The 12,508-nt window shown below is 38.9% G+C and overlaps 1 protein-coding gene across 1 annotated transcript in view; it reads right to left on the reverse strand.

The window, feature by feature from the left end:
• Positions 1-12,508, reverse strand: part of LOC133646203 (SLIT and NTRK-like protein 3) — a 128,095-nt gene that overhangs the window by 77,677 nt on the left and 37,910 nt on the right. The window contains exons 3-5 of the mRNA XM_062041340.1: positions 9,527-9,778; positions 9,220-9,335; positions 1,997-2,914 (exon numbers count right to left, since the gene is read on the reverse strand). Of these exons, the coding sequence (XP_061897324.1) occupies positions 1,997-2,914; positions 9,220-9,335; positions 9,527-9,778 (1,286 nt within the window). The remainder of the gene's footprint in view (positions 1-1,996; positions 2,915-9,219; positions 9,336-9,526; positions 9,779-12,508) is intronic.

The raw sequence follows: 12,508 nt of genomic DNA on the forward strand, positions 1-12,508 counted from the left end.
CATTGGTACTTTAACTATTAAACTTTAATTTAGTCATTTTTGCTAACACAGATTGAAAGTCATTTGTTTATCTATTTGGGACAAGGGTGTCAAACGTACGACTTGCACACAGGTTTTTTCCGGCCTACGTGATGAGTTTCCTATAGAGATGTCCAACAATGGCTTTTTTGCCGATATCCGATATTCCGATATTGTCCAACTCTTAATTACGGATTCCGATATCAACTGATACCGATATATAAAGTCGTGGAATTAACACATTATTAAATGCGTTAAAATTTAATATCGGAAATTATCGGTATCGGTTTTTTTATTATCAGTATCGTTTTGTTTTTTTTTGGTTTTTTTTATTAAATCCACATAAAAAACACAAGATACACTTACAATTAGTGCACCAACCCAAAAAACCTCCCTCCCCCATTTACACTCATTCACACTCATTCACACAAAAGGGTTGTTTCTTTCTGTTATTAATATTCTGGTTCCTACATTATATATCAATATATATCAATACAGTCTGCAAGGGATACAGTCCGTAAGCACACATGATTGTGCGTGCTGCTGGTCCACTAATAATACTAACCTTTAACAGTTCATTTTACAAATTTTCATTAATTACTAGTTTCTATGTAACTGTTTTTATATTGTTTTACTTTCTTTTTTATTCAAGAAATTGTTTTTAATTTATTTATCTTATTTTATTTGATTCATTTTTTTAAAAAGTACCTTATCTTCACCATACCTGGTTGTCCAAATTAGGCATAATAATGTGTTAATTCCACGAATGTATATATCGGTTGATAGCGGTATCGGTTGATATCGGTATCGGTAATTAAAGAGTTGGACAATATCGGCATATCGGATATCGGCAAAAAGCCATTATCGGACATCCCTACACATTATTATGCCTAATTTTGTTGTGATGCCCCGCTGGATGCATTAAACAATGTTACAAAGTTTTCCAAAATAAATCAACTCAAGTTATGGAAAAAAATGCCAACATGGCACTGCCATATTTATTATTGAAGTCACTAAGTGCATTATTTTTTTTAACATGCCTCAAAACAGCAGCTCGGAATCTGGGACATGCTCTCCCTGAGAGAGCATGAGGAGGTTGAGGTGGGCGGGGTTGGCGGTGACGGGGTTGAGGATGAAGGGGGGCGGGGGATAGCGGGGGGTGTATATTGTAGCGTCCCGGAAGAGTTAGTGCTGCAAGGGGTTCTAGGTATTTGTTCTGTTGTGTTTATGTTGTGTTACGGTGTGGATGTTCTCCCGAAATGTGTTTGTCATTCTTGTTTGGTGTGGGCTCACAGTGTGGCGCATATTTGTAACAGTGTTAAAGTTGTTTATACGGTCACCCTCAGTGTGACCTGTATGGCTGTTGACCAAGTATGCATGGCATTCACTTGTGTGTGCAAAAAGCCGTAGGTATTATGTGACTGGGCTGGCACGCAAAGGCAGTGCCTTTAAGGTTTATTGGCGCTCTGTACTTCTCCCTACGTCCGTGTACACAGCGGCGTTTTAAAAAGTCATAAATTGTACTTTTTGAAACCGATACCGATAATTTCTGTTACTACATTTTAAAGCATTTATCGGCCGATAATATCGGCAGCCCGATATTATCGGACATCTCTAGTTTCCATCCATCCATCCATTTTGTACCGCTTGTCTCGTTCGGGGACGCGGGGCTGCTGGAGCCTATCTCAGCTGCATTCGGGCGGAAGGCGGGGTACACCCTGGACAAGTCGCCACCTCATCACAGGGCCAACACAGATAGACAGACAACATTCACACTCACATTCACACACCAGGGCCAATTTAGTGTTGCCAATCAGGTAATAGGTCCCATTTGTTATAGTCTTTGGTATGACTCGGCCGGGGTTTGAACTCACGACCTACCGATCTCAGGGCGGACACGCTAACCGCAAGGCCACTGAGCAGGCTTATACAGGTCTATACAGACGATATATACAATAACGAGGGACAAATGTCCTACCTTAGACTCTGCAGGCCCAGAAACATGTCGGGGCTGAGCCGCTCCAGGTTGTTGCCGTTCAGGTAGAGACTCCTCAGGCTGGTCAGGCTGGAGAAAGCCCCCTCCTGCAGGTAGGAGATGCGGTTGCTCCCCAGGTGAAGCAGATCCAGGCTGGAGAAATTCCAGAAGTCGCTGCGATAGATCCTCTGGATTAAATTCCCGCTCAGGTACAGCTTGCGTCCGTTGAGCGGCCGCGGCGTCAGCTGGGACACGTTGAGGAAGCCGTTGTCCTTGCAGTTGACGGTCAGGCCCAGGTCGGTGATGTGGAGGTTGCAGGTGCAGCCCAGGGGACAAATGATGGGGATGGGAGGTCGGGTCTGGTAGCCGGCCACGGGGGGGTTCTGGTTGGGGCTGCGAGATGTCGGGGGCGTCCTGGAAGGTCGGGGACGCTTTGTGGGCCGCGGGTGCCTCTCCTTGTCCCTGCGCTCTGCGGAAGAAGAAGAGGACGACGTGGACGAGGCGTGGGTGTTCTGGCGGGAGCCGTGCACCATGGAGGAGGGCTTCGTCGGCCTGGCTCGCCCCGGGTTGGTCTTGGAGTTAGGGGGCAAATGCTGGGGCTGCGTTCCCCCCGACGGTCTCCCGCCTTCCGCTTGCAACTCTTTATCCGGGAGATCCGTGCACAGTTCCTTGCGAGGGATCTCCCTCAGGTCCTTGCCGTGGAGGTGGAAGGGATACTCACAGGTGACGTCCCCCACCACTGCTGTGTACGGGATCTGACCCAGCCACCGCTGGAGCTGGACCGCCTCGCAGCCACAGTTCCAAGGGTTCTCCTCCAGCTGGATCTCCATCAGGGAGCGGCCCACATACTCCAGGGTCCCGGCGTATGCCAGACTCTTAAGACGGTTTCCCCGCAGGTCCAGGTGAGTCAGCGACACAGATCTGGAGCGGGGAGAAATCAATCAATTAATCAACCAATGTCTTGATGGTCCTTCTTACTCAGCATATATGTCATCGAAAGAATTTGGGATTGACCAATAACTTAGATTCCCTTGGAGGAAGAAGGACCATCAAGACAGAATTGGAATATTTTCTAGTTTATTCCAAAGCTTTGGGAGACCAACTTAATTAATACATTCGTATCGGCTGCTCTAGTTGATCTGGCATTCAAACGGAAAGAGACTACTTCTTGAATCCGCAAACAGCCCCCACCCTCTCCAGAAAGGAATACAGGCTCCATGTTCTACTACAGATAAGATATAACGGAGTACTCCAACTCCTACATTCCAAGTCTTCAAGGTAACACACACAGTTTACTTGCGGACATAGAATGAAGAAATAGAATGAGTACAAATGGAAAAACACTAGCTGCTTCAAACATGACTATGAATAAAGAAATAACTCTAAAACATTTATATGCATTCTCCACAAGCCCTCAATCACGAGTGTCTCAAAGGGCTGCACAAGCCACAACAACTTCCTCGTCTCAGACCCCACATCAGGGCAAGAAAGAACTCAACCCAATGGGATGACAGTGAGAAACCTTGGAGGGGATCTGATGATGATTGCATTTTTTTTTTTTACTACATTTATGCAGGAGGTGCCTAAAAACAACGAATCACTATGTCATTTACAGCTCAAAAATAGCAGTCCTGTCATATAGACAATCTTTGAATTGTGATTTTGCAAGCGTTTCTTTGACATAAACGCTCTGCTGCTTTTAGAGGATGCTTGTCTCACAGTTTTGCAGCATTGATGCTTAAAAGCAGCAGAGCGCTTCTGTCATATAGATGATCTTTGACTGCTGTTTTTGTAGTAGTTGCTTAAAAGAAAACCATTAATCCTGTTATTTCATGGTTAGCAATTTTGCAGTAGGTTCCGGTCACTAGCACAGCACATTTTACCTATAAAGGATCTTTGGCAAGCACTTTTGCAGTTGGTTTTTAAAACCAGCACATTGGTGCTGTCAAATAGACAATCTTTGACTGCTGTTTTTGCAGTAGTTGCTTAAAAGAAAACTAATCATCCTGTTATTTCATGACTAGCAATTTGCAGTAGGTTCCGGTCACTAGCACAGCACATTTTACATATGAAGGATCTTTGACTTGCACTTTTGCAGTTGGTTGTTAAAAACAGCACAGTGGTCCTGTCAAATAGATTATCTTTGACTGGTGTTTTTTGCAATAGTTCCTTAAAAGAAAACCAATCATCCTGTTATTGCATGACTAGCTATTTTGCAATAGGTTCCGGTCACTAGCACAGCTCATTTGACCTATAAAGGATCTTTGACAAGCACTTTTGCAGTTGGTTCTTAAAAACAGCACAGTGGTGCTGTCAAATAGATGATCTTTGACTGGTGTTTTTGCAGTAGTTGCTTAAAAGAATACCAATCATCCTGTTATTTTATGACTAGAAATTTTGCAGTAGGTTCCGGTCACTAGCGCTGTGCATTTTACCTATGAAGGATCTTTGACTAGCACTTCTACCACATTAGAATCTTTGAAATGTGTTTTTGCAATAGGTGCTTAAAAACAGCCGTGCGCCCCCGTCTTATAGAGAGGATCTTTGACTAGCATTTTTGCAGTTAGTTCATAAAAAAAGATGACCGTAAATCAGGGGTCACCAACCTTTTTGAAACCAAGGGCTACTTCTTGGGTACTGATTAATGCGAAGGGCTACCAGTTAGATACACACTTAAATAAATTGCCAGAAGTAGCCAATTTGCTCAATTTACCTTTAACTCTGTTATTATTAATAATTAATGATATTTATCTTTGTGGAAACACTGATCATCTTAATGATTTCTCACAATAAATATATATAGAAACAGATAAATATCAATATGCAACACTTTATTTTTATATTTTCTCTAAGTGCACATTTTTCAAATTGAACATTTTCAAATGATCACTTCTAAGACAGTCTTGTGAAATCACAATATCCCATTTTAACTAGCTAGCCACTAACATTTTTTAACAAATCATGAATTACTTTGCACCATGTTTGTACAAATAATAACTCATGTAAAATACAAAAGTAAACTCTCAAATTTTTAAATCATGTCACACTTTGAACTGGACACCAAATCTGTTATCTGTTTCTTTGTCAGTTAGTGGGAAGCCTGGCATTGCATGCTGTTAACTAGTGTGTTGTACTCTGGTGTGTAACTTGACACTGCAACTCTGAGTGAGTCTTGCAGATGTGCATCAGTGAGGCGTGTTCTGTGTTTGTTCTTGATGAAGTTCATGTCAGAAAAGGCTGATTCACAAAGATAAGATTTTGCCTCATTGTTTGCGGAACCTTCTTAATCTTTTGGACATATTTTCACAGCAATCTGGCCTTAAGCTTAATTATGATAAATGTAAAATGTTAAGGATTGGAAATCTAAAGGGAACGTCCTTTCGAATGGAATGCAAAGTGTTTTGTTTATAAATTATATGCAATCGGTTGTGTTCCCTAATTTTTTTCTGTGTACATGAATGAAGGTGTGTGTTGCTGAGTCCGACTTGGACATTATCTGGACTGGGCCTGGTTTAAAAAACCCTTTAAAAAAATCTAATTTCATTGACAACCTGGTCTGTTGAAGATAAGGCCCTTTTTTTAAAAAAATAAAATAAAATAAGATAAATAAATAAAAAACATTTTCTTGGATAAAAAAGAAAGTAAAACAATATAAAAATAATTACATAAAAAATAGTAATTAATGAAAATGTTAGTGGACCAGCAGCCTATACAATCATGTGTGCTTCAGGGACTGTGTCCCTTGCAGATGTGTTGTCTATGTTGTGGGAACCAGAATATTGGTACCAGAAAGAAATAACCCCTTTTGTGTGGATGAGTGTGCATGGGGGAGGTTTTTTGGGTTGATGCACTGATTGAAAGTGTATCTTGTGTTTTTTCTATGTAGATTTAATTTAAAAAAAAAAAAAAAAAAATTTTTTTTTTTTTTTTTAATTTTTTTTTTTTAATTTTTTTTTTTTAGAACAGGCCCGCGGGCGACTCATCTGGTCCTTACGGGCGACCTGGTGCCCGCGGGCACCGCGTTGGTGACCCCTGCCGTAAATGAACATAGGTATTTTTAAACGCTATGAAGTGGGAAAGGGGTAGGATTAAATAAGCTTTGCTTCTTCCTACTCCTTTTCGGACATGATGTAAAGAGAAATTATATGAAATTGTGTGTAAGAGTGATTATGTTCAAAATAAACTACAAAAAGAAATACAGAAAAAGAAAAAATAGCAGAGCACTTCTGTCCTATAGAGGATCTTTGTCTTTGTTTTTGCTTTCGGTTCTTACAATGAGCAGAGCCTGACTATCTTTAACTGGTGTGTGGCAGTAGTTGAATAAACGCAAGCAAGCATCCTGTCATTTCAAGGATCTTTGAAAAACATGTTTGTAGTTTATATGACAAGAGTACTAATGTTTCATTGGGTGATTAAAAACAGCATTGCACTTCTGTCACTCTTTAAATGTGTTGTATTGCAATAGGTGCTGAAAAATGCTATCTTTGACTAGCATTTTGCTGTAGATTTCTGTAAATAGCAAAGCACTTCTCTTGTATTGAGGATCTTCGAATTGCATTTTTTCCGTAGGTGTTTATTACAAGGGCGCTCTGCTGTTTTTAGAGGATCTTTGACTCACATTTTTGCACAACGTGCTTAGAACACTACTGTTGTATACAATAGAGGATCTTTGACATGCATCCTGGCAGTTGTTCTTCAAAACAGCAGACATGTTTGCTCTCTGATAAGATAAGTCGCGGCCCAATTAAAAAGATCTTTGAATTACATTTTTGTAGGGCTGCAACTAACGATTAATTTGATAATCGATTAATCTGTCGATTATTACTTCGATTAATCGATTAATAGTCGGATAAAAGAGACAAACTACATTTCTATCCTTTCCAGTATTTTATTGGGGAAAAAAAACAGCATACTGGCACCATACTTATTTTGATTATTGTTTCTCAGCTGTTTGTACATGTTGCAGTTTATAAATAAAGGTTTATTAAAAAAAAATAAAAATTAAAAATAAAAATTGCCTCTGCGCATGCGCATAGCATAGATCCAACGAATCGATGACTAAATTAATCGCCAACTATTTTTATAATCGATTTTAATCCATTTAATCAATTAGTTGTTGCAGCCCTACACAAGAGCACTCATTTTTCAGTAGGTTTAAAAACAGCATAGCACTTATGTCACTATTTAAATGTGTTTTTTTGCAATAGGTGCTCTAAAACTATTTTTTATCTTTGACTAGCATTCTACAGTAGGTTCTTTTGAATAGCAAAGCACTTCTGTTATATAGAGGATCTTTGAATTGCATTTTTTCCGTAGGTGTTCAATACAAGGGCGCTCTGCTGTTTTTAGAGGATCTTTGACTCACATTTTTGCAGAAGGTGTTTAGAAACAGCAGAACACTTCTGTTGTATACAGTAGAGGATCTTTGACAAGCATTTTTGTGAAAATAGCAGAGTCCTTCTGTCATATACTGTAGATGATCGTTGACTTGCGTTATTGTTGTAAGTTCTTACAATTAGTAGAGCATCCTGGTGTTTTTTGCAGGAGTTGCCACCGAGCATTCTGTCCTTTCACGAATCTTTGGCTCACATTTTTACAGTTGGGGATTAAACACAGCGGAGCACTTCTACCATATAGAGAATCTTTGAAATGTGTTTTTGCAATAGGTGCTTAAAAACAGCCGCGCGCCCCGTCGTATAGAGGATCTTTGACAAGCATTTTTGCAGTTAGTTTATGTAAAAAAAGAAGGCCGTAAATGAACATATGTATTTTTAAACGCTATGAAGTGGGAAAGGGGTAGGATTAAATAAGCGTTGCTTCTTCCTACTCCTTTTCGGACATTATATGAAATTGTGTGTAAGAGTGATTATGTTCGAAATAAACTACAAAAAGAAAAAGAAAGACAGAAAAAGAAAAAAATAGCACAGCACTTCTGTCCTATAGAGGATCTTTGACTTTGTTTTTGCTTTTGGTTCTTTACAATGAGCAGAGCCTGACTATCTTTAACTGGTGTGTGGCAGTAGTTGCATAAACGCAAGCAAGCATCCTGTCATTTCAAGGATCTTTGAAATACGTGTGCGTAGTTTATATCAGTGGTCCCCAACCTTTTTGTAGCTGCGGACCGGTCAACGCTTGAAAATTTGTCCCACGGACCGGGGGGGGGGGGGTGATTTTTTTTTCTTTTTTTTTTTTCTTTTTTTCATAAAGAAATACATTCATGTGTGCTTACGGACTGTATCCCTGCAGACTGTATTGATCTATATTGATATATAATGTATATATTGTGTTTTTTATGTTGATTTAATAAAAATAAAAATAAATATTTTTTATTTTATTTTTATTTTTTAATTTCTTGTGCAGCCCGGTACCAATCGGTCCGCGGCCCGGTACCGGTGGTTGGGGACCACTGGTTTATATGACAAGAGCACTCATTTTTCAGTAGGTTTAAAAACAGCATAGCACTTCTGTCACTCTTTAAATGTGTTTTTTTGCAATAGGTGCTCTAAAATGCTATCTTTGACGAGCATTTTGCAGTAGGTCCCTTAAAATAGCAAAGCACTTCTGTTGTATAGAGGATCTTTGAATTGCATTTTGGGGGGTGATTATTTTTTTATTTATTTTTATTTTTTTTTTTTCATAAAGAAATACATTCATGTGTGCTTACGGACTGTATCCCTGCAGACTGTATTGATCTATATTGATATATAATGTATATATTGTGTTTTTTATGTTGATTTAATAAAAATAAAAAATATATATATATATATATATTTATTTTTTTTAAATTTCTTGTGCGGCCCGGTACCAATCGGTCCGCGGCCCGGTACCGGTGGTTGGGGACCACTGGTTTATATGACAAGAGCACTCATTTTTAAAAACAGCATAGCACTTCTGTCACTATTTAAATGTGTTTTTTTGCAATAGGTGCTCTAAAATGCTATCTTTGACGAGCATTTTGCAGTAGGTCCCTTAAAATAGCAAAGCACTTCTGTTGTATAGAGGATCTTTGAATTGCATTTTTTCAGTAGGTGTTTATTACAAGGGCGCTCTGCTGTTTTTAGAGGATCTTTGACTCACATGTTTGCACAAGGTGCTTAGAACACTACTATTGTATACAATAGAGGATCTTTGACATGCATCCTGGCAGTTGTTCTTCAAAACAGCAGACATGTTTGCTCTCTGGTAAGATAAGTCGCGGCCCCAATTAAAAAGCGTCAGATTGTCACCTGAAGAGATGCGCAGGCAAGACGGGGATCAGGTTGTCATTCAGGATCAGAACACGGAGCTTGTAGAGGAACCTCAGAGCACCGCTGTCGATGCGTTTGATCACGTTGTAGTCGGCCTGCAGGTACAAGGCGAGACGGAATGTGTTGAACATGTCAGGGAAATCGACTTAACAACCGCGGCAGCTCCATTTGGGAAGCGGGGGGATAAGAAGGCAAATCTCCAGGGGGGAGATATACTTTCACTTTGGCCACCTGCTACCCGCTGACTATTCCCTACCTGCGGATGATCAAGGCGGATAAAGCCTACCTGGAGGTACTCCAGAGCCTCTAAGCCGGCGAAGGTGTCGTTCCTGAAGACCTCCAGCTTGTTCTCGTGCAGGTAGAGGCGCCTCAGCTTGGCCAGGCCGTTGAAGGCGCCCACCCGGATGTCCTGCAGCGCGTTGTTGCCCAGGTTTATCGACACGGCGTTGCCAAGGTGCTGGAACCCGTTGCTATAGAGACGCCTCAGCGAGTTCCTCTGGAGGTTGAGTTTGAAAGGGCGGACCCACGACTGTGACACCTGAGTGATTAATTAGCGCCCTTGATTAGTTATCTCATTAATTACACCGGCTTAAAAGAAACACCCGGGAGAGACAGGATATTACACGTACGCTAACTGATTAACACCTCACACGTGGATTTTTTTCCACACGTTTTGTGTAGGCTTCTACTCGAGAAGGGCTGCGTAGGAAAGGTTGAATATTTGGTAGGTCGTAAGTTCAAACCCCCGGCCGAGTCGTACCAAAGACTATAAAAATGGGACCCATTACTTCCCTGCTTGGCACTCAGCATCAAGGGTTGGAATTGGGGGTTAAATCACCAAAAATTATTCCCGGGCGTGGTCACCACTGCTGCTCACTGCTCCCCTCACCTCCCAGGGGCAATGTTAATATTTGCTTGCATGTTCCTTGGCAAGTTTCACTGCAATAAGGCGCTTTTGACCAGTATTAAAGTCACTGGTCAATCCCAAGTTCTTTCAGATGACAGATATGCAGAGTAAGAAGGACCATCAAGACAGAATAGGAATATTATCAAGTTTTACTAAAGCTTCAGGAGACCAGCCCACACCAATACATTCATACCGGCTTCTCGGATTGTTCTAACATTCAAACGGAAGAGACAACTTCTTGCATACAGAAGAAAGCCCCCACCCTGTCCAGAAAGGAATACAGCCTCATTGTTCTACTACAGATAAGATATAAGCCTTCATGGTATAACACACACAGTTTACTTGCGGACATAAGATTAAAAAATAGAAAGAGTACAAATGGAAAAACACTAGCTGATTTAAACATGACTATGAATAAAGAAATAACTCTTAAACATATATGCATTCTCCACAGTAGCCATCCACAAGCTTCTGGTGGAATTTTTCACCACTCCTCTTGACGAAATTGGTGCAGTTCAGCTAAATGTGTTGGTTTTCTGACATGGACTTGTTTCTTCAGCATTGTCCACACGTCAGGACTTTGGGAAGGTCATTCTAAAACCTTCATTCTAGCCTGATTTAGCCATTCCTTTACCACTTTTGGCGTGTGTTTGGGGGTCATTGTCCTGTTGGAACGCCCAACTGTGCCCAAGACCCAACCTCCGGGCTGATGATTTTAGGCTGTCCTAAAGAATTTGGAGGTTATCCTCCTTTTTCATTGTCCCATTTACGCTCTGTAAAGCACCAGTTCCATTGGCAGCAAAACAGGCCCAGAGCATAATACTACCACCACCATGCTTGGCAGTAGGAATGGTGTTCCTGGGATTAAAGGCCTCACCTTTTCCCCTCCAAACATATTGCTGGGTATTGTGGCCAAACAGCTACATTTTTGTTTCATCTGACCACAGAACTTTCCTCAAGAAGGTCTTATCTTTGTCCATGTGATGTCATATGAAACAAAAATTGAGCTGTGGACAATGCTGAAGAAACAAGTCCATGTCAGAAAACCAACAATTTTAGTTGAACTGCACCAATTTTGTCAAGAGGAGTGGTCAAAAATTCAACCAGAAGCGTGTGGATGGCTACTAAAAGCGCCTTATTGCAGTGAAACTTGCCAAGGGACATGTAAGCAAATATTAACATTGCTGTATGTATACTTTTGACCCAGCACATTTGGTCACTTTTCCAGTAGACCCATAATAAATTCATAAAAGAACCAAACTTCATGAATGTTTTTTGTGACAAACAAGTATGTGCTCCAATCACATACTTATACTTAAATGTATGTATTGCATGTAATACATATATGTATTAAATATATGTATTGCATGTATTACATATATGTATTGCTTGTAATACATATGTATTAAATGTATGTATTGCATGTAATACATATATGTATTATTGCATTTAATACATGTATGTATTATTGCATGTAATACATGTATGTATTATTGCATGTAATACATATATGTATTACATGTAATACATATATGTATTGCATGTAATACATATGTATTAAATGTATGTATTGCATGTAGTACATACATGCATTATTACATGTAGTACATACATGCATTATTACATGTAATACATATATGTATTATTGCATGTAATACATATATGTATTATTGCATGTAATACTTATATGCATTATTGCATGTAATACATATATGCATTATTGCATGTAATACATATATGCATTATTGCATGTAATACATATATGCATTATTTAATGTAATACATATATGTATTATTGCATGTAATACATATATGTATTATTACATGTAATACATATATTTTTACATGTAATACATATATGCATTATTACATGTAATAAATACATATATGTATTATTGCATGTAATACATATATGTATTATTACATGTAATACATATATGTATTATTACATGTAATACATATATGTATTATTACATGTAATACATATATGTATTAGAGCATGCAACATATATATATATATATATATATGTATTATTGCATGTAATACATATATGTATTATTACATGTACTACATATATGTATTATTACATGTAATGCATATATGTATTATTGCATGTAATACATATATGTATTATTGCATGTAATACATATATGTATTATTACATGTAATACATATATGCATTATTGCATGTAATACATATATGCATTATTTAATGTAATACATATATGTATTATTGCATGTAATACATATATGTATTATTACATGTAATACATATATTATTACATGTAATACATATATGCATTATTACATGTAATAAATAAATATATGTATTATTGCATGTAATACATATATGTATTATT

The sequence above is a fragment of the Entelurus aequoreus genome, linkage group LG03 (genome assembly GCF_033978785.1).
Source record: "Entelurus aequoreus isolate RoL-2023_Sb linkage group LG03, RoL_Eaeq_v1.1, whole genome shotgun sequence".
Taxonomy (NCBI): domain Eukaryota; kingdom Metazoa; phylum Chordata; class Actinopteri; order Syngnathiformes; family Syngnathidae; genus Entelurus; species Entelurus aequoreus.